General features: G+C 35.4%; 1 protein-coding gene across 13 annotated transcripts in view; it reads right to left on the reverse strand.

Moving 5' to 3' along the window:
• Window positions 1-24,539, reverse strand: part of RFX7 (regulatory factor X7) — a 166,456-nt gene that overhangs the window by 108,993 nt on the left and 32,924 nt on the right. For 3 of the 13 annotated variants that reach the window (XM_054239682.2, XM_078334276.1, XM_078334274.1), the window contains exon 1: window positions 1-24,539. This exon is cut by the window's right edge and continues 11,376 nt beyond it. The exons of 8 other annotated variants lie outside the window; for them this stretch is intronic. Coding sequence is in view for 2 of the 5 variants with exons in the window: in XM_054239679.2 (XP_054095654.2) it covers window positions 34-158 (125 nt within the window). In the remaining 3 variants the exon portion in view is untranslated. 2 more of the 13 variants (XM_054239679.2, XM_078334272.1) reach the window with 1 other exon arrangement.

Raw genomic sequence — 24,539 nt, forward strand, 5'->3', positions numbered from 1 at the left:
AGGAACTTTGGGTGCTGGCTGGTAAGCACTCACAGGAGTTCTTTGCAGAGCCAGAGAAGCTGAGCATCATATGTATTCGTACAATCCTTCTTCAGACTTCTCTTTGCCATCAGCTTTTTCAAGGATGGGCTGGTCTGAAATCTATTGATGCAATCCATCCATAATGAACTTCACAGTATCCAGCCCAACGTAATCTAGAAGCTCAAGTGAGTCCATGGGGTTCCTGGATCCTACCTTCATAGCGGTATCAATGTTTTCCTTGGATGCATCACCTTATATATGCAACCTGACTGCTTCCATGAGGTGTTGAATCCTGAGACAGCTGATAATAAACCCAGGAGTGTCCTTGCAAGAAACAGGATGTTTTCTCAGGGTTTTGCTCAAGTTTACCAAAGATTGAAATGTCTTTTGAGTGACCACTGATGTTTTAAGGACCTCTGCAAGTTTCATCAGGGGCACTGGATTGAGTAAATGGAGGCCAGCAAATCAGTCTTGTTTGGTGGCAGTATTGGCTATGCTTGCAATCTGCAAGGAGGAAGTATTACTGGCAAAAACTGTATGTTCAGCCGCAAACCTGTGCAGCCTCTTGAGAGCTTGATTCTCTACAATTGTCTTTAGATTCTCTACAATGGCTTCTACCACCAGGTCTGTACTGTGAACTATGGATGCTGCATCTGTGCTGGTTGATATGTTGCTTAGGGTTTTCTCCACAAATTCATCATCAGCCTTAGTGTTTTCTGCAAACAACTTCTTTGCCACTTTCCCAAGGCTCTTCTCAATTCCCTTTTTATATTCTGCCAAGATGTCCTCTGTCTGGTCTAGCAACACTACTGTGTGGCTGGTCACTGCAGCAATCTGTGTGATGCTGATGACCATTATGTGCTTGACAATGATTTTTCTTGCATAGGGCTGTGGATGAGGAGGACACAGAGTAAATGAACTGCCTGGTGATGAAAGCCATGGTGCAGTGGTGGTGGCGATTGCAACAAGACCCAGGCAGGGAAGGCACATGTGGTTTGGGAACCAGCAGACAGGCAGCTTCTGAGGCCATTTTTAATTTTTTAATAAAACTGTATTACTAATTTTATCTGCAAATAATTTTTGTCCCAATGATAATGTATGCTCAACATTAATATTCTTCTAATTATTTAAATTCATGATTATTGATAATTGATGATAAGCATTGAACTTCCAGTTTTGCTGATTAACTTTTATTTTTATAAAAATTTTAATTAAATAGTATCGATCTGGCATTTTGGTATTAGATTTTAAAAAACAAAATATCAGTACCATAATTGTGCTGTGGCATCATAACTATTATATTTATGGAACATGCTAACTACTCATTTTCTATATCTTTCAAGATTTACATATCAAGTCATATCATCAGAATGTTATTGATATAAAGTAGCAGGGAAGAGGGGGAAAATGCCAGCAATAAAGCAGATAAAAACTAACCAGATAAAAAGTTAAGCAATGAAAATACAGCTCAAGTAAACATATTTTGTTTCCTCTAAATCAAACTACAGGGTGAGGCTGGATAAAGCTTTCTTATCTAGGGTAATTATACAAAAGAAATAGTAAATGTTAGGAAACATGTGTTTAAAAATTAAAAAAAAAAAAACTTAGTCTAATCCTGCTTTCTCATAAAGAAATACGTTATAAAAATACCATGTAATATTTCCCTCTATTCAAATTTAAACAAGATAGAATAAATTAGCAGTCATGGGCCAAACATACATAATATATAATATAATATAAGCAACAGTAGGACAGAAAAAAACCTTTAGGTATCTTGTTTGCCAGAAACATTTCATAATCTGTTTCCCCAGTTTCAACAAATTGTTGGTAAACTATTTTTTACTGCAGAAAATATTCTAGGAGACTCTCACTTATCCCTTCCAACACCAAGTTTAGCCTCTATCCAAAAGTTCAATGCTATTTTTACATTTATTTGGAGTCCTCAATTCTGAAGTCAGAGTGACTCACAATTCCTTTATACTTGATTCAAATTTCTTGTGTTGTAGAAACAGAGGTATCTGTGAATGCCAGATACTAGATTTAACCCAAAGAAAACCTGAGATAGGGGAGGTACACTATAATATATCAACTAGGAGAAGCTCTTACATTCTTTCCTTGCCAGGAGAAATCAAACTCTTAGCTATTCCTATAAAAAAATTAATTCCCTTAAAAACACATTGACTATAGATCTCTTTGTAGGTTGTGACTTAGCTCAGTCCATCATAGCAAAACTTATTTTTACCTTATACTTGCTCATATTAAAAGTATGTACTTTTGCTTTTGTTTGCTCATATAAAACAACATTTTATATTATTTTAAAAAATAATAATAGTCATAATAGTGGCTAATTCTATAAAGACGTAGCCAGAAAAAAAGGAAATAAAAAATAAAAAACCACACCATGCAGACATTTAAATTGCTTCTTAAAAGCAAAAGATTCTGTTAGCAAGGATGGGGAGATTGGAATCCTTGTACATTGCTTGTGGGAACGAAACATGGTGTGGCTGCTATTGAAAAGCCTGACACATCCTCAAAAAACAAAAACACAGAATTACCACCTCATCTAACAGTTCCACCCAAAAAAATAAAAATAGGTATGCAAACAAAAACCTCTCCACAAACTTGCTGAATGTTCATAGCAGCACTATTCACAAGAGTCAAATGGAGGAAATAAGCCAAATGGCCATCAACAGTGATGAACAGATAAACAAAATGTGATATGTTATTAAAATGAAATATTATTCAACCATAAAAAGGAATGAAGTACCAACACATGCTACAATATGGATAAACCATGAAAACTTTATGCTAAGTGAAAGAAGACAGATGTAAAAGGTCACGTATTGTATGATCTGTATACGAAATCTCCAGAATAGCTGTATCAAGGGAGGCAGAAAGCAGGCAAGTGGTTGACTGGGGTTGATGAAATGAAGTGATTGCTTAATGTGTATTCCTTTTGGATGATGAAAAATGTTCTGGAACTAGATAGAGGTAATGGCTACATAACATCATAAAGTTACTAAATGCAACTGAATAGTATATTTTATGTGGTTAATTTTTGTTATTAATTTACCTAATAAAATTAGGATCATAAAATTAAGAAAAAAACGTCCTTTAGCTATTATTAGTGCCTAATCAACAGACTCCAAAGTAAAAATCCTGTTTTTCTCTGTAATCCAAGTTGCCTTGGAAATAGTAATTGTTCATAGTGCTTGCCTGCTCTTGTGAATTTAGAGAATCTACTTTTCATTAAAGGAAATTAACCCATAGACCAATGTTTCTCAACCAGGTACTGACATTTAGGATGGCATCTTGCTTTACTTTATGGGTTTATCAAACGCATTATAGGATGTTTGGAATCATAAGATGGTATTCACTAAATGCCAGCAGTGCTTCCTAGTCATTCTGACAACCAAAGTTACCCCACACATTTCCATATGTTCCTAGTTGAGAGCCACTGCTCTAGAACAAAATGCCACATGCTATGTATTGTGTTACATTATTAGAAGTTCCCTAGTATATGCAACTCAATGCTCTACAAATGAGTTATTTCAAAAGCTCAAACTTTTTTATATGTGGAAAGTAAACTTCTTGCTTTTGACATAGGATACTATAAAGATTTATAGATTTTTATTGTTGTTCTAAACATAAAAACTACTCTCAACCAGAAGCATGAACTTTATCATGAGGTAACTTGTGCCTAATATTTGATTACTAGATCTTATTATTCAAATGAATTTTCAACTTCTATTAATAGCACTTCATTCATTGATATAGTATTTTCTTTGCTTTTTTTTATATTATCAGGTTCCAAATATATAGGACAGTTATAAAGAATAATATAACACCTATGTACCTGCTAGCCAGTCTTAATAAACCTGAACTTTTTGCTTTTTTCCCTTAAGGAAGAAAACGTTACAGATAAAGTCCCCATGGGATTTTTTTCCTATAACATTCCACCATTCCTTTCTCAGTGGTGACCACTATTATTATTCCCATGAGTGTATGTACATTTACTATAAATGCTGCCTACCTCCATAAACAATGTAACAGTTTTATTTACTTCACAGGCATGAAGTTCTGCTACATGTATCATTCTTTTTTAAAAAAAAAATTACTTAATAGGCATTAGATGTTTATCTATTTTGATACATTCTAGTTTATCCATTGTAACTGTTACATACAAGTGTGGATTAAATTGTGTGTCCAGACCCCTCCCCATTATTTGTATATTGAAGCCCTAACCCGGGTGCTGTTTAATGGAATGGATACAGTGCTAGGAAGAATCAGCCCTGCTGGTACCTTATCTTGGACCTCAAGCCACCAGAACTGATAAAAAATAAATTTCTGTTGCTTAAGCCATCAAGTCTGTGGTACTTTGTTGTGGCTGCCCTAGCAAACTACTATACATAATATTCCATTGTTTGAACATACCACTTTACTTATTCTTTAACAATGGACTCTTATGGTATTTCTAGCTCCATACCGTAATGTACAACACTGCAACAAATGTTTGGTATGTAGATTTTGTTGTTCATATTACAGGACTTTTTCTTGGACACATATACAAAACAAGCACTACAATATGCTTATCTTCAACTTTCTGATTATAGCCAAATTGCCTTTCCAGGTAATTTTGGCCAATTCATACTCCATTGGCTGGATATAACATTGATTTCTCTCTGTCCTCTCCAAAACAGGTAATGACAGACTTCTGCTAATCTGACGAGTATGAAACATTTTGCTGTTTTAAAATGCATTTCTTTATCAGTGAGGTTGAACACCTTAATATATTTACTGACCACTAAGTTTTCTTCTGTGAATTGCCTACTTATATCCTTTACCCCATTTTCTACGTGGTTGTTTTTATTATTTTATTTACTAACAGGAGCTCTTCTTATACCTTAGATACTAATCTTTTGTCAACTACCTGAGTTACAAATAACTTCTCACCATCAGCAGCATGTTGCTTTTTTTTTTTACAGTGTTCATTATCCTACAGAAAGTTATTTTAATGTAGTCAAACTTATTAATATTTTTCTTTATGAAAATTACGTTTGATGTATTTAAAGAAATCTTATCGTGAGCTCAGAAAGATATTTTATTTTCTTCTTAACTTTTGCTTTTCACATTTGGGGGTTGACTTTTCCTGGATTCTATGTGTGACGTGACAGTTATTTTTTATATCAATAATTAAATGTCCCAGTGGGCCAACCTTTCCCTTGTACACAGGCCTATGTCTAGTTAACTTGCTTCCTGAGTCTAGCACTTTGCCTGGTACACATTAGGCAATTATAAACATGTGATCAATAAAAGGAAGGATGGAAGAAAGAGAGAAGGGAGAGAAAGGGAAGCAAGCTAGAGACAGCAGTGTGGAAAAAAGTATTTGGATCATGGTCTTTGACACAAACTTTATATTAGAACCATACAAGTCAAAGGATATTAAAACAGATTTAAGGGGTGGGTCACAGGAAGATGGATTTTCAAGGATTCTGGAATACTAGAAGCAAATATATCACTTAAGTGCATCTGAGCTTTCTCACCCCCATGATGAGAATGGCCTTGCTAGTGCTGAATTAGTTCCAAGTCCAGAAAACTGTGATGTTATAAATATCATTTATTAAGTCTTTGCAAAATGTTCAAGAAAGCCTAGGAACAAACGGGCAATGATATATTCAGAACTTGATACAGCAATGCTAGGTGAACCTTCCCTATAGCGATGGTGGCTGTATGTACTGCAGGAAACCTAAAGAGATGGGAAAAACTTTTATAGATATACTGTATTTGCTACTATTCGGAATAGTCATTTAGTTTCTATATTCTTAACTAAATAATTTAGAAGCATACAGCAGGTGGGTAATAGTCTCTTCCCAACAATCCCTAACCTAAAGTTCAAAGGCGAGGACTGTGGTGGGGGGAGGGGGGAGTATAAGAAAAAACCAGGGAGAGAGATCCAAGATGGCCAATTAGCAGCAGCTCAGGATTGTAGCTCCCAGTGAAAGCGCAGAGACTGAGTGGACACCACACTTCCAGACGAATTTTTGTTGCCCATGGACCAGGAGATTCCAGCGGAGGAGCCCCACGGGTCGCCAGCATGACTCCTTTGGCTGGCACGGCAGTTCTCAGTATGGAGTATATGGAACTCGATGCCCTTTTAGTTGGTGTTTGGAGCTCTGGGAAGGCAGAGTCACCCATTCAGCTGATTGAAGGGGGGTACTGAAGCAGGGAGCCAGACCGGGAGATTCCTGGACAGAAAAGCGCCATGAATCTCAATGCTGCTGTTTCAGCCGGCGCAGTGCCCCCACAAAAAAAACAGCAATTGGAAGCGCTGAAGATTGAGAGTTTCACAGCAAGCACAGCTGAATCTGGGAAGGTCCAGCTCTGTGGGGGAGGGGAATCCGCCAAAGAAAAACTAAGAAAAAGAAAAAGCTTCATCACCAACAAGCTGGATGTCCACTCAGAGACCCAATCTGAAAGTCAGCAATTACAAAGACGACGGGTGGGTAAATCCACAAAGATGGGAAGAAACCAGTGCAAAAAGACTGAAAAAACCTGAAATCAGAATGTCTCTCCTCTTACGGGGGATCGCAGCTCCTCATCAGCAACAGAACAAGGCCTGATGGAGAATGAGTGTGATGAATTGACAGAATCAGGCCTCAGAAGGTGGAAAATAAGAAACTTCTGTGAGCTAAAAGAACATGTTCTAACCCAATGCAAAGAAACTAAGAACCTTGAAAAAAAGGTTTGATGAAATGCTAATGAGAATAGACAATTTAGAGAGGAATATAAGTGAATTAATAGAGCTGAAAAACGCAATATGAGAACTTCACGAAGTATGCACAAGTTTTAACAGGTGAATTATCAAGCAGAATAAAGGATATCGGAAGTCGAAGACCAAATTAATGAAATAAAATGAGACAAGTTTAGAGAAAAAGGCTAAAAAGGAATGAGCAAAGTCTCCAAGAAATATGGGACTATGTGAAAAGACCTAATCTACATTTCATATGAGTATCTGAATGTGATGAAGAGAATGAATCCAAGCTGGAAAATATTCTTCAGGATATTATCCAGGAAAACTTTCCCAACCTAGCAAGGCAGGACAATACTCAATTCCAGGTAATACAGAAAACACCACAAAGATATTCCTCAGGAAGAGCAACCCCAAGGCACATAACTGTTAGATTCACCAGGGTTGAAATGAAGGAGAAAATACTAAGGGCAGACAGAGAAAAAGGTCAGGTTACCCACAAAGGGAAGCCTATCAAACTCACAGCAGATCTCTCAGCAGAAACCCTACAAGCCAGAAGAGAGTGGGGGCCAATATTCAACATTCTTAAAGAAAAGAACTTTCAACCCAGAATTTCATATCCAGCCAAACTAAGCTTCAGAAGGGAAGGAAAAATAGAATTTTTTGTGAACAAGCAAGTACTCAGAGATTTCATCACCACCAGGCCTGCTTTACAAGAGCTTCTGAAAGAAGCATTACACATAGAAAGGAACAACTAGTGTCAGCTATTCCAAAAACATACAAAAAGGTAAAGAGCATTACCATAATGAAGAATTTACACCAACTAATGGGCAAAACAGCCAGCCAGCATTCAATGACAGTATTAAACTCATATATATCAATATCAATCCTAAATTTAAATGGGCTAAATGCCCCAATCAAAAGACACAGACATCCAATTGGATAAAAAGCCAAAGCCCATCGGTATGCTGCATCCAGACCAATCTCACATGCAAGGATACACAAAGACTCAAAACAAAGGGATGGAGGAAGATTTACCAACCAAATGGAGAGGAAAAAAAACACAAGAGTTGCAATTCTTGTCTCTGATAAAACAGACTTTAAAGCTACAAAGACCAAAAGAGACAAAGAAGGACATTACATAATGGTAAAAGGATCAATGAAACAAGAAGAGCTAATGATCCTAAATATATATGTACCCAATACAGGAGCACCCAGATACATAAGGCAAGTTCTTAATGACTTACAAAGAGACTTAGACTCCCACATAATAATAGTGGGAGACTTTAGCACTACATTGTCAATATTAAACACATCAATGGGACAGAAAATTAACAAGGATATCCAGGACTTGAACTCATACCTGGAATAAGTAAACTTAATAAACATTTACAGAACTCTCCACCCCAAATCCACAAAACACACATTTTTCTCAGTATCACATCACACCTATTCTAAAAGTGACCACAAAATTGGAAGTAAATCACTCCTCAGCAATTGCATAGCATTTCACAGGTTTAAATGAAATACTGGTTGGCTGCTTTTTTGTTATTTTCCTCCCTTATTCCTTCCTGTCTCCATTTTTAAGCACATTTATTGGTATAAAAGAGGTTTTTAATACCCATTTTTAGACTGCATTCTAGCCTGGGCAATAGAGCAAGATTCCCGTTCTCTCTCCCATTTTCTCTTCCTCTCTCTTTCTCTCTTTCTTTTTTCTTCCTTTCTTTATTATGAAAAAAAAAAAAGAAAAAAAAAAAGAAGAATAGAACCTAGAATGAATTTTGCCTCAGATGCCCTGAAAAGAAAAACATCTCTCCCTAGAGCAACATTATATCCACTTCAGTATAGTCAAGGAAGTATGTTCCATTAAAGTAAAAGGAGCTCAGCCTCCCAATGTAAGTACACACCACCACCTACAAAGTATTCTTGCGGAAATATTAAAACATATCTCTACCAATTTATAGTAATAAAGGGGAAGAAGAATATGCTATATGAAGATAACATCAGTAAAAAACAGACGGTGGGAAATTCCAGAGGACAAAGGATCCAGTTTCTTCAACAAATAAAAAATTGTAAGAAAAAATTTTTAAAGGGATCTAGAGTTTAAGAAATAACAACCAGTAGCTATAAGGATACTGATTCAAACAAACTGTAAAAATGATATGATGTCTGGGATTCCCTTCAAAATAACCCATGAAGGGGTATAGATAAATAAGGTTAGCTACAAAACTAATTGTTAAAGTTGAATAATAAAGACCTGAGAGTTCATTGTCTTTTCTCTCATTTTATATATATTTGAAATTCTTTTACAATGAAAAGCTAAACAAAGGGGCTGGGTGTGGTGGCTTACGCCTGTTAAGGAAGTGATTGCTTGAGGCCAGGAGTTCAAGACCAGCCTGGTCAACATAGCAAGACCCCATCTCTAAAAAAGAAAAAAAGAAGTTAAAAGAGGGGAAGGACTTAGTAGATCCTTTTAAAAGGAAAAGTAAATAAAATATGTACGATCTACAGCTAAGGGGCTAGAGTTTGAGACCTAAAAACCTTCTGACGTTGATGTAAACTGTGAAACACTTAAAATTTACAAGAGAAGGCTATATACAAAACTAAGAATCAAAGATTGAGCCACTTTAATTAATGTCACTGTTAATTGGTATTTACCTTAGCTACCACTAAGTGATACAAAAAGACTATTACTTGAAAGTTTAGAATATAGTGACTAATTTTTGCTTTCTAATGAGTTATTTTCCTTTTTTGCTGTCCTTCCATGTATAGGTATCTTTCCTTATATGATTGCTGGCTGCTCCAAATGCTGAATTTTACCATATAATATTCAAAAATAGCTAATTTGCTCTAACAGGATTGTAAAAATCTGTATTTTGGGGAGGCAGAGTACTAAACAAATTGTGCTGCTCTCTTTAGTCTCAATCCATGTACTTTCCCAGTATTCTTCATGCAAACATTTTCAGGTTGATATTAATATTAAAAACTGAAAGAGTCAACAAGACTCAAACATGTCAAATAACAGGAAAGCATATGCACATATAATATATTCCTTAAAGCTAAAAAGAAATCTTCAAATAAATTTATCTAGTAAGAAACACCATGGCAAATATGGCAGGATCCAAAAATATGGTCTTGAAAGGACGAATTCTGGCTGGGCATGGTGGCTCATGCCTGTAATCCCAAAACTTTGAGAGGCAGAGGAGGTCAGAAGTTCAAGACCAGCCTCACCAACATGGAGAAACCCCCGTTTCTACTAAAAATACAAAATTAGCCAGATGTGGCGATGCATGGCTGTAATCCCAGCTACTTGGGAGGCTGAGGCAGGAGAATCGCTTGAACCCAGAAGGCAGAGGCAGAAGTTGCAGTGAGCCGAGATGGCGCCATTGCATTCCAGCCTGGGCAACAAGAGCCAGCAAAACTAAATTGTCTCAAAAAAAAAAAAAAAAAAAAGGGAAGAATTCCAATTCTGCAACCACTACATCTCCTCCAGAGTTTTTTAATAAAGATTTAACATTGATATAAGAAGCCATACTGTAATAACAAGCATGTAACAGGTTCTTAATAAATGCTACATAAAACTAAATCTAGTCAAACCCTTTCATTTACAAATTAAGAACAAAAAATGACTTGTACAAGGTCACACATTGGTTTTTACTTGGCTCCATTATGCAGTTAAAAATGTTACGATTATGTCTGATAATAATGCCTCTATTTTACACTGGGATTTTAATCAAGAAGAACATTTTGTGCCCCCGTCTCGCCATTCTGGAACTTCCTTATCCATAGAAACATTATGTATTGTCAGTAAAAAAGATAAATTAAAGGTCAATGACCTCTAGTGCTGAACCTTTCGAGGCAGTTGCAGGTTTCAAATATGGGCAAATTTACCTGGTCTACAGAACAGGAAACAATCCCCACAAAAATAATGAAATGAAACATGAGACAGCTGTATGCACTGCGACTCATCCATAAAGATAACTGTTCTTTCTGGGAGATGAAAAGTTAAGTCTTTAGTTTCTTTTCAAACATTTAAAAAGCTTTTTAAACTTTTTATTATTCAGTTTGTATACTTACAAACATTTAAAAAGAATCTAAAACATGGGCAAGATAACATCACTGGATTGTGTAATGGAGAAAACAACTCTTCTTCCCCTACAGCATAGTTTCAGAAGTTATATATCCATGTAGTTGTGTCAGATATAAGGCAGATCTTTAAATGGAGAAAAACAAGGGGATACATGTAAGTGACTTCACTTTTTTGAATGTACCTTACTTGTCACCAATAGGTGACAAGCTATGTATGTCCAAGTCTTTTTTTTTAACTGAAAAGCATTAGACTAACCCATGGTATTAGGTACTTAACTGAGACTATAAAAAAGAAAACCAAAATGGAAACGGTTTAAAGAGCTGAAGTTAAAATGAGAATTCCATTAAGATGGCATATCCAAGCAATGATGCTTAATGGTCAGATTAAGTACTATGCCAGTGTCTCATATAAATTAATGAGAACATTTCTTAAAACTGTAGTTAAAATGGCCTACAGGTATACTTATAAGATATGACTTATTACTCTTTTCTAGAGTTAAGAGTTTATTAGGGCAGTAAAGGGTTCAGTATCCCAAATTTGATCCAAAAAGAAAGTCACCAAGTTCAAGGTCCTACAGTCCTCCACTTAAACTCAAGAATCACAGAATTTTTCTTATACCAAAGGCAAAAAAATACAAAACCAATTTGATAGTTAATATTAAAATTCTCTTCCACAAGGCAATAAGAGAACCAAAGGAAGGAAAATCTGACCTAAAAGCATTTCAATCTATAAAGGAGTACACTATCTCAGGAGATTAAAAAATTATGCATTGATCTCCTCAATGTTCAAATGATGCTTTAGAGAAGATATCAAACTGATATATTTTTAAAGATAGAAGAGTTATTAGTAGAAATAGGTAAAATAATTTATTAAGGATATAGTTAAAAACGTCTAGATTTTTCATTTTTCTCCCTGTGCTTTAAAGCATAATGCTATTTAGGAATGTCTGGTAGTATTCTCTTTTTGGGTTACTTCAAAGCAATATTATGGATAAGGAATCATTTGTTTTTCGGTCAATAGTTTAAAAAACACACCCACACAGAAAAACTGCAAAATACCAGAATTTTTCCCTAGACGAGAAAGCTTTCTAACAACCTAGAAAATCAGGTTGAGTCTCTAAGACCTGTTAGTTCATGGGTAAACTAACACTATCACTACACTCTCACTATCCAATAGAAATATAATACAAACCACAGAAATCTTAAATTACCTAGTACATTAACAAGTAAAACATATATTACATTTAGTAAAGTATTTTAATATGTCAAAATATTAACACTTTAATATGCAATGAATATAAACATTATGGAGATATTTTAGATCTTTTTCATACTAAGTCTTTGAAATCCAATGTGTATTTTATACTTAAAACACATCTCGATTTGATTTGGCCACATTTCAAGTATTCAAAAGCTACATGTAACTAGTGGCTACTGTGCTGGACAGTGTATGTCTATGGCACAGCATGTCTCCTGGGCTATACTTAAAAGTTTGTGCTGGGAGCTATAGCTCACACCTATAATCCCAGCACTTTGGGAGGCCAAGGCAGTAGGACTGCTTGAAGTCAGGAGTTTGAGACCAACTTGGACAACAAAGCAAAACCCTGCCTCTACAAAACATAAAATAAAATACATAAGCCAGGTGTGGTGATATGTGCCTATACATCCAGCTATGTGGGATGTTGAGGCACGAGAATTGCTAGAGCCGGAAGTCTGAGGCTACAGTGAACTATGATCGTGCCACTGCACTCCAGCCTGGATGACAGAGCAAGACCTTATCTCTAAAAAAGAAAAAAAAAGTATAATGACTGCCTCAGAGGTGAGCATAAAGAGACAAAAGAGGTCATCTGTTATTCTTACAGGGCTTACATCTAAAATATATATAAAACTGACAGTCTTTTGGGTAGACTGCCATCAACCATGATACAAGCAGATTCATTCCTTTCTAGATTTTACTTGGACAGCAAAGTGATCAGTATCTCAGTATCTGGTCCCCACCACCAAAAAAAGTGACTAAGCTAATATCTTACTGTTCTTCACTTAAAATCAAGAATCACAGGCACAGATAAGGCATTTATATATTATAGTTGGTAAGGAATTATAATATAACATAAGCAGGAGTCCGTTGTCAAGTATAAAGTTTGTATGAAAATGTCAGAGGCCAACTATATGACAGCCTGGAACCAATAGAAAACTGCGAAGTAAGTCAGGTTATTGACATATTGCCAGTATCCTAGAAGTTCACTTTGTAAAGACTGTTCCTCCTAATATCCGCAGGTAACCCAGGGAAATAGTGGCTAACAATCAAGTAAATTTAGGAATTGCTGGGTTAAATAAAATGAGCCAGGATTTTAATATTGTTTAAAATACAATTTTAAATTAAGGATTAAGTTCCCCTATCCTTACAATACAAGACTGATCATGAAACTGTCAGAGGCGTGTGAACTATTTACTCCATCTTAAATAGGAGCTGAGTAAAATGAGGCTGAAACCTACTGGGCTGCATTCCCAGACATTCTAAGTCACAGGATGAGATAGGAGGTTAGTACAAGATACAGGTCATAAAGACCTTGCTGATAAAACAGGTTGCAGTAAAGAAGCAGGCCAAAACCCACCAAAAACAAAACAGCCACAAGAGTAACCTGTGGTCATCCTCACTGCCACACTCCGACCCACACCGTTAACAGTTAACAAATGCCATGGGAACATCAGGAAGTTACCGTATATGGTCTAAAAAATGGGAGACATGAATAATCCATCCCTTATTTGTCGTATTATCAAGAAATAACTATAAAAACGTGCAACCAGCAGCCTTCAGAGCTTCTCTGTCTATGGAGTAGCCATTGTTTGATTCCTTTACTTTCTTAATAAACTCGCTTTCACTTTTCACTATGGACTTGCCCTGAATTATTTATTGCATTAGATCCAATCCAAGAACCCTCTCTTGGGGTCTGGATTGAGACCCCTTTCCTGTAACAAAACTTTTTTTTTTTTGAAACAGAGTCTCGCACTCTGTCGCCCCAGGCTGGAGTGCAATGGCTAGATCTTGGCTCACTGCAACCTCTGCCCTCGAGGTTCAAGTGATTCTCCTGCCTCAGCCTCTGAGTATTGGGGATTACAAGTGCATACCACCATGCCTAGCTAATTTTATATTTTTAGTACAGATAGGGCTTCACCATGTTGGCCAGGCTGGTTCAAACTCCTGGACTCAAGTGATCCACCTGCCTTGGCTTCCCAAGTGTTAGGATTAGGGCATGAGCCACTGAACATAGCCTTAATATGCGAACATGCATTGTATCCATTTAAGAGTGGGTTGGAGAGCTATCCCATACACCATTTCCCAAACTAATGAAAAAACATGTTATTTTCGTGGATCATCTTGAGAAACTATTAGTCCACGTGCAGAATACTGATTTAAAAGCACAGATAAGGCTACTCCTACAACCCTAGGGAGAATCAGTGTTAGAGTATTTATCTGTAAGCAATATGAGAGGATTGTAGCCTAAAGCTTGGAGGGTCTAGATCCTAACAATATTCTAATGTAAACTCTAATAAGTAAATGATCAGGAATACCTTTTTGATTTAGTCAAAACCAAAAGGCAATGACCTATGGAGCCATACTATCCACCCATACACACATTCAAGTAACAATGGCAATGGAATATAATATGAATTTAATTAAAATCTTACTCCAAATAATCTTATTTTAGCCTTGTGCTTTTAAGATCAAAAAAGGAACTTTATGAAATCAAATAGGAGTGAGGGTCAGAAACTCACCTTACTCCAGAGCTACTACAGTTCAAACTAGGCATCCTTAAGAATTTTGTGAAACTCAAAGCACAAAGTTTAAAGAAGTAACTGAACAACAAGAATAAGTAGTATACACAGAAACATCTAAAACAATCACATTGTTTAGAACCAAAAGTCACCGGAGTACCTAAAAAGGCATCTATTAAGACAATAAAGGCCAAAGAAGAGTCTTTTCCCCTAAGAAGGAAGACTTTTCTATGGGTTGTAGAGAGTGTTTCAAAAACGTAAGAGAGAGCACACACTCCAAAAAATATTGTCTAATTTCTCCAAATCCCTAGTCTGAATTAAATGCTCTTTCTACATCATCAAAGAAGAGAGAACATAACATGAAGTTGTGAGTAACACTTCAGTCTTCAGAGCATATAGCTGTAACTGCCCGTAGCAGGAAACTCAAGTTTTGCCAATTCTAGTGAGTATGTAGAAGGTTGTCTTAATTTGCCTTTCCCTGAAAACTAACAAGTTTTAATGAGTTTCTGCAGGTTTTTGAACACAATTCCTTTCTATGAAATGCCTGATTATGCTTTTTGCCCAAATTTCTATTGGCTTCTTAGAAATCTGTAAAATATCTTTATCTCAAATACAAATCTTCATTTAGTTACATTGCAGCTATCTTCTCTCACTTCTTCTCTCAGAGTGATTTTACCTTTTCACTCTCAATATGTTGATACAAGTTTGACTAACAAAAGTTTAAAATTGAATGTAAATGCCCAGATGTTTTCACTAGAGATTTTGACTAAACATTTAAGAACTATACCTATGTAACAATCCTGCACGTGCTGCACATGTACCCCAGACCTTAAAGTATAATAAAAAAATTAAAAACCAATTCTATACATTGCTTTACAGAAAACAGAAGATGAGAGAAAACTTCCCAATTTATTTTATGAAGTTAGTCATTACGCTACTATTAGCAGAGGGACAGAAACACACATCAACGGAGCATGACTAAGAACCTGGAAATAAACTCACTCAAATATGCCTGAGTTTTGAAAAATTGAAAGTGATTAAATGGAGGAAAGCAATCAGACTCTCACAATTAAAAAAAAGAAAAAAGAATACTACCTCACATCCATTAGGACAGCTACCATGAAAAAGAAAAAACATACAAAAACCCAGAAAATAACAAGTGTTAATGAAGATGTGAAGAAAGTGGAATCCTTGTATACTGCTGGTGGGGATGTAAAATGGTGTAGCTGTTATGGAAAACAGTATGGTGGTTCATCAAAAATATTAATATTACCATATATTACCATATGATCCAGCAGTTCCACTTCTGAGTATATGTCAAAAAGAATAAATGCACAGAGTAGAACAGATGTTTGTACACGAATGTTCAGAGCAGCATTATTTACAATAACCAAAAAGTGGAAGCAACCCAACTGATGGATAAGTGGACAAAAAATATTATACACACATACAAAAGAATATTATTCAGACATAAAAAAGAAAAACATTCTGATGCATGCTACAATGTACCTTGAAGTACAATGTACAATGAACCTTGAAGACATTATGCTAAGTAAAAGAAGCCAGTCACAGAAAAATACTCAATAACAAATGCTGGCAAGAATGGGGAGAAAAGAGAACCCACATATACTTTTAGTGGGACACAGTGGTTGGTGCACAATCATGATGGAGAATAGTTTGGAGGCTCCTCAAAAATCTAAAAGTAGAGATACCATATGATCCAGGAATCACACTGCTAGGTATTAGACCAAAGAAAGGAAATCAGTTTGTCAAACAGATATCTGCATTCCCATGTTTACTGCAGTTCTATTCACAATAGCCAAGATATGGAATCAACTTAAGTGTCCATCAACAGATGAATGGATAAAGAAAATGTGGTACATGTATAAAACGGAGCACTATTCAGCCATAAAAAAGAATGAGATCCTGTCATTGCAATAACATAGATGGAACTGGAGGTTATTATTTTAAGTGAAATAAGAAGCACACATGTTCTCACTTATTTGTGGAAGGTAAAAATTAAAACAACTGAATTCATGAGGAGGAGAGAGAGAAGGATGGCTACCAGACGCTTGAAGGTCGGTGGGGGTGAGGGATGGGTTGTGAGAAGCGGGGAAATAAAAATAAAATTAAAAACAGAAAGAATGAATAAGAACCAGCATTTGCTAGCACAACAGGGTGATTACAATAAAAAATAATTTAATTGTACATTTAAAAATAACTAAAATATAACTGGACTATTTATAACACAAAAGATAAATGCATGAGGTGATGAATACCCCATTTACTCTGATGTGATTATTACACTTTGCATGCCTGTATCAAAATATCTCATGTTACCCACATGTACTGTTAAAATTACTATGTAAAATTAAAAATTAAAAAAGACCTCAAACTAGACAAATACTGTAAGATTTCACTTTCATAAAGGTCCCTATAGTTCTGAAATTCAGTGACAGAAAGTAGAACTGTGGATATCAGGAATTAGAAGGAAAAGGAAATGAGGTGGTAGTGTTTAATGGGTATAGAGTTTCAGAGTTCTGTGGATGGCTAGTGTTGATGGCTGCACATCAGTGTGAATATACTTAATGCCATTCAACTGTACTCTTAAAAATGGATAAAATGGTAAATTTAATCTTATGTGCATTTTACTACAATTAAAACAAATTTTTTAAAAATCAACATCAAGCTAAGCCTCATGTCTTACAGAAAAATCAACTCAAAATGGATCACAGATTTAAAAATGTAAAACAAACATACAAAACATTTGAGAAAAAGAGCAACAAAAGCTTTCAGATCTAGGGCAAAGCAAAGTTCTTAGACTTGGCACCAAACATATTATCCATAAAAGAACCTGTGCTCTGCAAAAGACTGTTAAGTAGATTAATTTTTTCAAAAGAGCTAGGACTTCTGGTTTCTGGTCCAGCATGTAAGAAGCTATATGTCAACACTAGTCCTAGAAGAGAAAAGCTGAAAAAAAAAATTGAAAAATCAACAGCTCTTCTTAGGATCTGTCAGTGTTAAGGTCAGGGGCAAAATTACAGCCCCCCACCAAACTTTGGAGAGACCAACAGGCAAGTACAGAGAATTGTAGCTTGCTGGAGTGGAAACTCCCAAGCACAAACCTCCCTAAGATTCAAAGCAGGGAAATAAATTATAACTGATGAATTAAAAGAGGTTCAGAGTGAACAAGTCTGAGATAAACTCCAGGGGAATCCAGTAATCAAGCATCTGCAAACTTTTACCTCCAAGAGGTTGATCAGGTTTTCACAGTGAATATTTAAGAAAAACCTCCTCTGAATATTGGAGATAAATTTCATGCCTCAGGCAATGGAAGGAGAAAAGGAACCATTGTGAAATACACCAAAGCATTCTGTTCCTAATAAGGCTACCTTAAGAATAAATTAGATCAACTACAGCCTATCCTGCTGGAGCTTTATCAGAGCAAAACAGACCTGGGCAAAAGGCAAAACAAACTCCAGACCAGTTTAGCCAACCTGTTTCAAGTAAGGGGATACTGTAGAGACTGAGAGGTACTTGTGAAGTTTACAGGGCAGAGGTACAGGCTTTCTGAAAGACTGAGACCTCCAGATAAGATTACAGAATGCTTCCCCATTCCCTTGTACCTCAGTATAACATGACTAAAGGCCTATTTACAGCAGATCTTTTCATTCAGTAACACGTATCTGGTTATCAAGAAAAAGTTACAAGATAGTCAAAGGCAAAATCCAGTTTGAAGAGCACAGCAAACAGCAAAATATAGTTCAGTGTGGCAGGGATGATGGAATTATCAGACTAGGAATTTTAAAATGATTATGATTAAGATGCTAAGGGTTCTAATGGATAAAGTACACAGACTGCAAGAACAGATGGGCAATATAAAGAGACAAAAATTATACGAACCAAAAAGAAATGATAAAGATTAGAAACACTACCAGAAATGAGATATAATTTTGATGGACTTAATGTAGGCTGGACACAGCTTAGGTTAGAATCTAAGCTTGTGGTTAACTCTATAGAAACCACCAAATTTGAAAAGCAAGAAGAAAAATAACAGAAAAAACAAAAGAAAACAAAACCTAGAACAGAGTATCCAAGAACTGTAGGACAACTCAAAAGGCATAACATGTGTAATGGAAATTCCAGAAGGATAGGAAAAAGAGGAATACATGAAATTTCTGAAACAATGACAAAAGAATTTCCCCAAACTAATGTCAGACATAAACCACAGATCCAGGAAGCTCAGAGAACACCCACCAATCTAAACGTCAAAAACCAAACCAAACAAACAGACAAAAAAACTATATTTAGGCATATAATTCTCAAAATTACAGAAAACTAAAGATAAAGAAAAATTTTTGAAAGAAGCTAAAGGAAAAACATACCATATCTATACAGGAACAAACATAAGAATTAGATTTGATTCTCACAAACAATGCAAGAAAGAGAGTGGAGTGAAATACTCAAAGTGTTAAGAGAAAAAAAAAAACCCAACAACCCAACATAAAATACTAATACCTGCAAAATTTTCTTTCAAAAGTGAAGAAGAAATACTTTCTCATAAAAACAAAAATCAAGGGAATTTGTTGCCAGTGACTTGCCTTGCAAGAAAGTGTAAAAAGAAGTCTTTAGAGAGAAGAAAAATAATAAAGGTCAGAACTCAAATCTATGTAAATAAGGAAAATGCATCACAGAAGAAAAAAGTGCAGGTAAAATCAGGTTTTAATTTTTCTTATTTTTAATTGATCCAACAGATAATTTGTTCAAAAGAATCACAGAAACAAAGTACTGAATTATGTATGCTTTTATAGAGACACATATGCTTCTATATAAACAAAATGAGTGACAGTAGCAACATAAGAAACCAGAGAGGGCCAGGTGCTGTGGCTCACGCCTATAATCCCAGCACTTTGGGAGGCCGAGGTCAAGAGATCGAGACCATCCTGGTCAACAAGGTGAAACCCTGTCTCTACTAAAAATACAAAAATTAGCTGGGCATGGTGGTGCGTGCCTGTAGTCCCAGCTACTCGGGAGGCTGAGGCAGGAGAATTGCTTGAACCCAGGAGACGGAGGTTGCGGGGAGCCAAGATAGCGCCATTGCACTCCAGCCTGGGTAACAAGAGCGAAACTCCATCTCAAAGAACAAAAACAAACAAACAAAGAAACCAGGGGCAGGAATTAGGATTATTTTTTTATTATAAGGTTTTCACAATACCTATAAGCTGTAAAATGTTATTTGAAAGTGGATCTGGATTAGTTTGTAAATGTATACTGAAAACTCTAGGGCAAACACTAAAAAATGAAAAAGAAAGAAAAGTAATTAGTATGCCAATAAGAGAAAGAAAACATAATCAAATAAAATGCTCAATCAAAAGAGAGAGAGGAAAACAAAAATAAGAACAAAGAACAAGGACAACAAATAGAAAATAACAAATAGGCTAAATATTAATCCAACTATTACATCAATAATTACTTTGAATGTCAATGGTCTAAATGTACCAATTCAAAGACAGAGACTGTCAGAGTGGGTGAGAAACAAGACTCAATTATACGTTATCTACAAAAACTCACTTTATTAAATATAAGGATACATAGAGATTAAAAGTATACGTATGAAAAAAGATATGCCATGCTAACACTAGTCAAAAGAAAGTAGAAGTTAATATATTAATTTCAGACAAGGCAGGCTTCAAAGCAAGAGAGGCAATACATAGTGATAAACAGGTGAGTGCTCCAAGAAGACATAACAATCCTGAATGTTTATGAGCCTCACAATATAACTTCAAAATGTAAGGCAAAACCAGAAAGAACTGCACGAAGAAACAGAATAGACTATTATAACATCCCTCTATCGGAAATTAACAGATCCAATAGGGATGAAATCAGGAAGGGCATAGTTGAACTCAACAACATAACTAACAGGATATAAGGGACTTTTATGAAGCACTTCATCTAAAAAACACATATTCTTCTCAAGCTCACAAGGAACATTCACCAAGACAGATAATATCCTGGGCCACAAAACACATCTTAACAATTTACTTATTTATTTATTTTTGAGACAGAGTCTCACTCTGTCACCCAGGCTGGAGTGCAGTGGAACAATCTCAGTTCACTGCAACCTCAGCAGGTTCAAGTGATTCTCCCAAGTTCAAGTGATTCTCCTTACTCAGCCTCCTGAGTAGCTGGGATTATAGGTGTGTACCACCACATCCTGCTATTTTTAGTAGAGACGGGCTTTCACCATGTTGGTCAGGCTGGTCTAGAACTCCTGACCTCATGATCCTCCTGACTCGGCCTCCCAAAGTGCTGGGATTACAGATGTGAGCCACCATGCCCAGCCCAACAAATTTTTTAAAAATAGAAATTATACAGTATCTGCTCTCAGACCACAGAGGAATTAAACTATAAACTGAAAACAAAGATAGCTGGAAAATTCCAAAATATATGGAAATTAAACAATACACTTCTAAATATCGCATAGGTCAAAGAAGAAATTTCAAGAGAAATCTTAAAATACTTTGATGAAAATGAAAATGCAAGATGTCAAAATTTGTGAAAAACAACAAAAACATTACTTAGAAAGAAATTTATAGCATTGAATGCATATATTTGAAAAGACCTAAAATAAATAAATTACACTTCCATAGTAGGAGACTAGGAAAAGAAGGGTTAGAAAAGAAAAGGACACACAAATTACTAATGCTGGAAATGAAAGAGGTGACATCACTATAGATCCCCTGGCATTAAAGGAATAAAGGAGTTATATAAACAACTCTATGTCAATAAATGTAATAACATACATTAAATGAATCAGTTCCTGGGTGACACAAGATGCAAAATTAGGAAACAAATAGAAAATATGAATAGGACTATGGGTGCCAAGATATTGAATCAATAATTAATAATCTTTCCAAACCAAAAGCAAAAGGTCAAGATGGGTTCGCCGGTATGTTCTACTAAACATTTAGAAAAGAACGAAAGTATATCAATCCTCTACAATCCTTTTCAGAAGAGTTACAGAAATATAGCCAACTGATCTTTAACAAAGGGGCAAAGGGGATAAAACAAAGACAGTCTTTCCAAAAAATAATATTAGAACTGAATATCCACAAGCAAAACCAAAACAAACAACACTAGAGACAGACCTTATATTCCTCACAAAAATTAACTCAAATGGATCACAGAACTACATGTAAAATGCAAAACTTTATCCTAGAACACAATGTAGAAGAAAAACTAGATGACCTAGCATTTTGTGATGACTTTTTAGATATAACACCAAATGCACTATCCATAATAGAAAGCACTGATGAGCTGAACTTCATTACAACAAAAAATTTCTCTTCTGCAGAAGACACTCCCAAGAGAATAAAATAAGCTACAGGAGAAAAAAATATTTAGAAAAGACACATCAGATAAAAGACTTATCCAAAATAGAGACTCTTATAACTCAAACCCATTAAAAATGGGACAAAGACGTAAACAGATGGACTTCACCAAAGACATACAAATGGCAAATAGGCATATAAAAAGATGTTCCATATCATGTGTCATCAGGGAACTGCAAAATAAAACACCAATGAGATATTATGCATATCTATTAAAATAGCCAAAACCCAAAACACTGACACCACCAAATCCTGACAAGGATGTAGATCAACCAGACATTTCGGCAGTTTCTTACAAAACTAAATATTCTTACTCTATGACCAAGCAATTGCACTCCATGAAATTTACTCAAAGATGAAAAAATACGTTCATACGAAAACTAGTACACGTTTTTAGCAGATTTATTTGTAAAAGTCAAAATTTGAAAGCAACACAAATGTCACTGGTAGGTGAATGGATAAACAGTGGTATATCCACTAATGGAATATTATTCACTGTAAAAAAGAAATTAGCTATATAAGCCATGAAAAGACATGGAAGAAACTGAAATGCATATTACACTAAGTGTAAGAATCGAATCTTAAAAGAATCGAATACTGTGTGATTACAACTATTGACATGTGAGGGAAAAAGCAAAACTATGGAGACAGTACAAAGATCAGTGGTTGCCTAGTGTTAGAGGGAGAAAAGTATGTATAGGCAGAGCACGGAGAATTTTTAGGGCAGTGAACTTAATCTTTATGATACTTTAATGGTGGAGACATGTCACTGACTAATCCCATAGAATGTACAACACCAGGAGTGAAGCTTAATGTAAATTACAGACTTTGGGTAATACTGTATCAATGGAGGTAAACTAGTTTTAACAATTGTACCACTGTAACATAGGATGTTGATAATTGGGAGGCTATACATGTGTGAGAGCAGAGAATGTATGGGAAATTCTGCATCTTCTGGTTCTTTTTGGCGTGATTCTGAATCTGCTCTAAGAAATAAAGTTTATTCTTTAAGAAAAGTTAAAAAGACAAGCTTCAGTGTAAAAAAACATTTCATATGTATATCTGACAAAGGACTAACATTTAGAATATGTCAAAAATGCTCTCAAAACTCAACAGCAAAAAAGCAATTAAATTAGAATATATGCAAAATACTTGAAAAAATATATCATCAAAGAGTATATACAAACAGTACAGATGTTTGTATAAATGGTAAACAACACATGAGAAGATATTTATTTCATCATTAGCCATTAGGGAAATACTAATACAATCACAATGAGATATCACTATATACCTATAAGAACAGCTATTAGAGAGTGCCAACATGAAATATTGGCAAAGGATTTTGAAAAACTGAATCACTCAGACATTGTCTGTGGGAATGTAAGATGGTACAGTTATTCTGGAAAAGTTTTGCTTTTCTTTAAGAAATTAAACATGCAACTAACTACCATATGACCAAGCAATTGTACTCTTGGGTATTTATCCCAGAGAAATGCAGATTATGCTCACATAAAAACTTGTACTATTCAGTAATGAAGAGGAATAAATTACTGATAACTAGAGCAATCTGGATAAATGCCCAGTGAATTACACTGAGTGATAAAAGCCCATCCCAAAGATTACTTATGATTCCATCTACATAGCATTCTTGAGGTAACAAAAGTTTTAGAAATGGGGTAACAGATTAGTGATTGCCAACAGTTGAGGGTGAAAGGTAAGAGGTTGGTAGGGATATAGAAGGATTCTATGAGGAATATTTGCAGTGACAAAAACGTTCTGTCTTGACTGTATGAATGTTTTTTTCATTTTTCATCTAAAATTGAAAGCTTACCTCATTAATTTTCAACTTCCCCCACAGTGCAAGCCAGTTAAAGCACACATTTTTCTATAAATATCAATTAGCTGCAACTACAAGTTGTGATGTGGAATCTTTTCATTATCATAGAATTTTCTATATTTTCTAATTTTTGTCACAATTTCTACTTTTTTAACAAATATAGATAGAGTCTCACTACATCACCCAGTCTGGTCTCAAATTCCTGGGCTCAAGTGATCCTCCTGTCAGCCTCTAGATTAGCAAGAATTATAGGGACACACCACCAAGCCTGGCTCCAGCGATTTTCTTCTTTGGAGATCTAGTTTTAATTGCCAAGTATTTTCAGGTATTTTCCAACTTATTATCATAAAAACAGATAAAATAAAAATTAGAAAGAATAGTACAACCAAAAACTATATGCCCAGATTGACTGTTATTTATCAAATTTATTTTCTTTCTATATTCACACAAGGTACTATAATTCATTCTGCTGTATTTTAATAGTTGTACACACTACAATGCCTGCCATCTCCCAAGAATAAGACAAATGTATCTACCAATAAGCAAAATTTCCATTATGCCATCTAAAAACATTAACAATAATTCCACAATACACCATGCAGTCCACATTCACATTTTCCCTAATTATCTCAAGAATGTCTAACAGAGCTTTCACCCCTAGAACCACATAAAA

This window comes from Callithrix jacchus, chromosome 8 (genome assembly GCF_049354715.1).
Source record: "Callithrix jacchus isolate 240 chromosome 8, calJac240_pri, whole genome shotgun sequence".
Classification (NCBI taxonomy): Eukaryota; Metazoa; Chordata; class Mammalia; order Primates; family Cebidae; genus Callithrix; species Callithrix jacchus.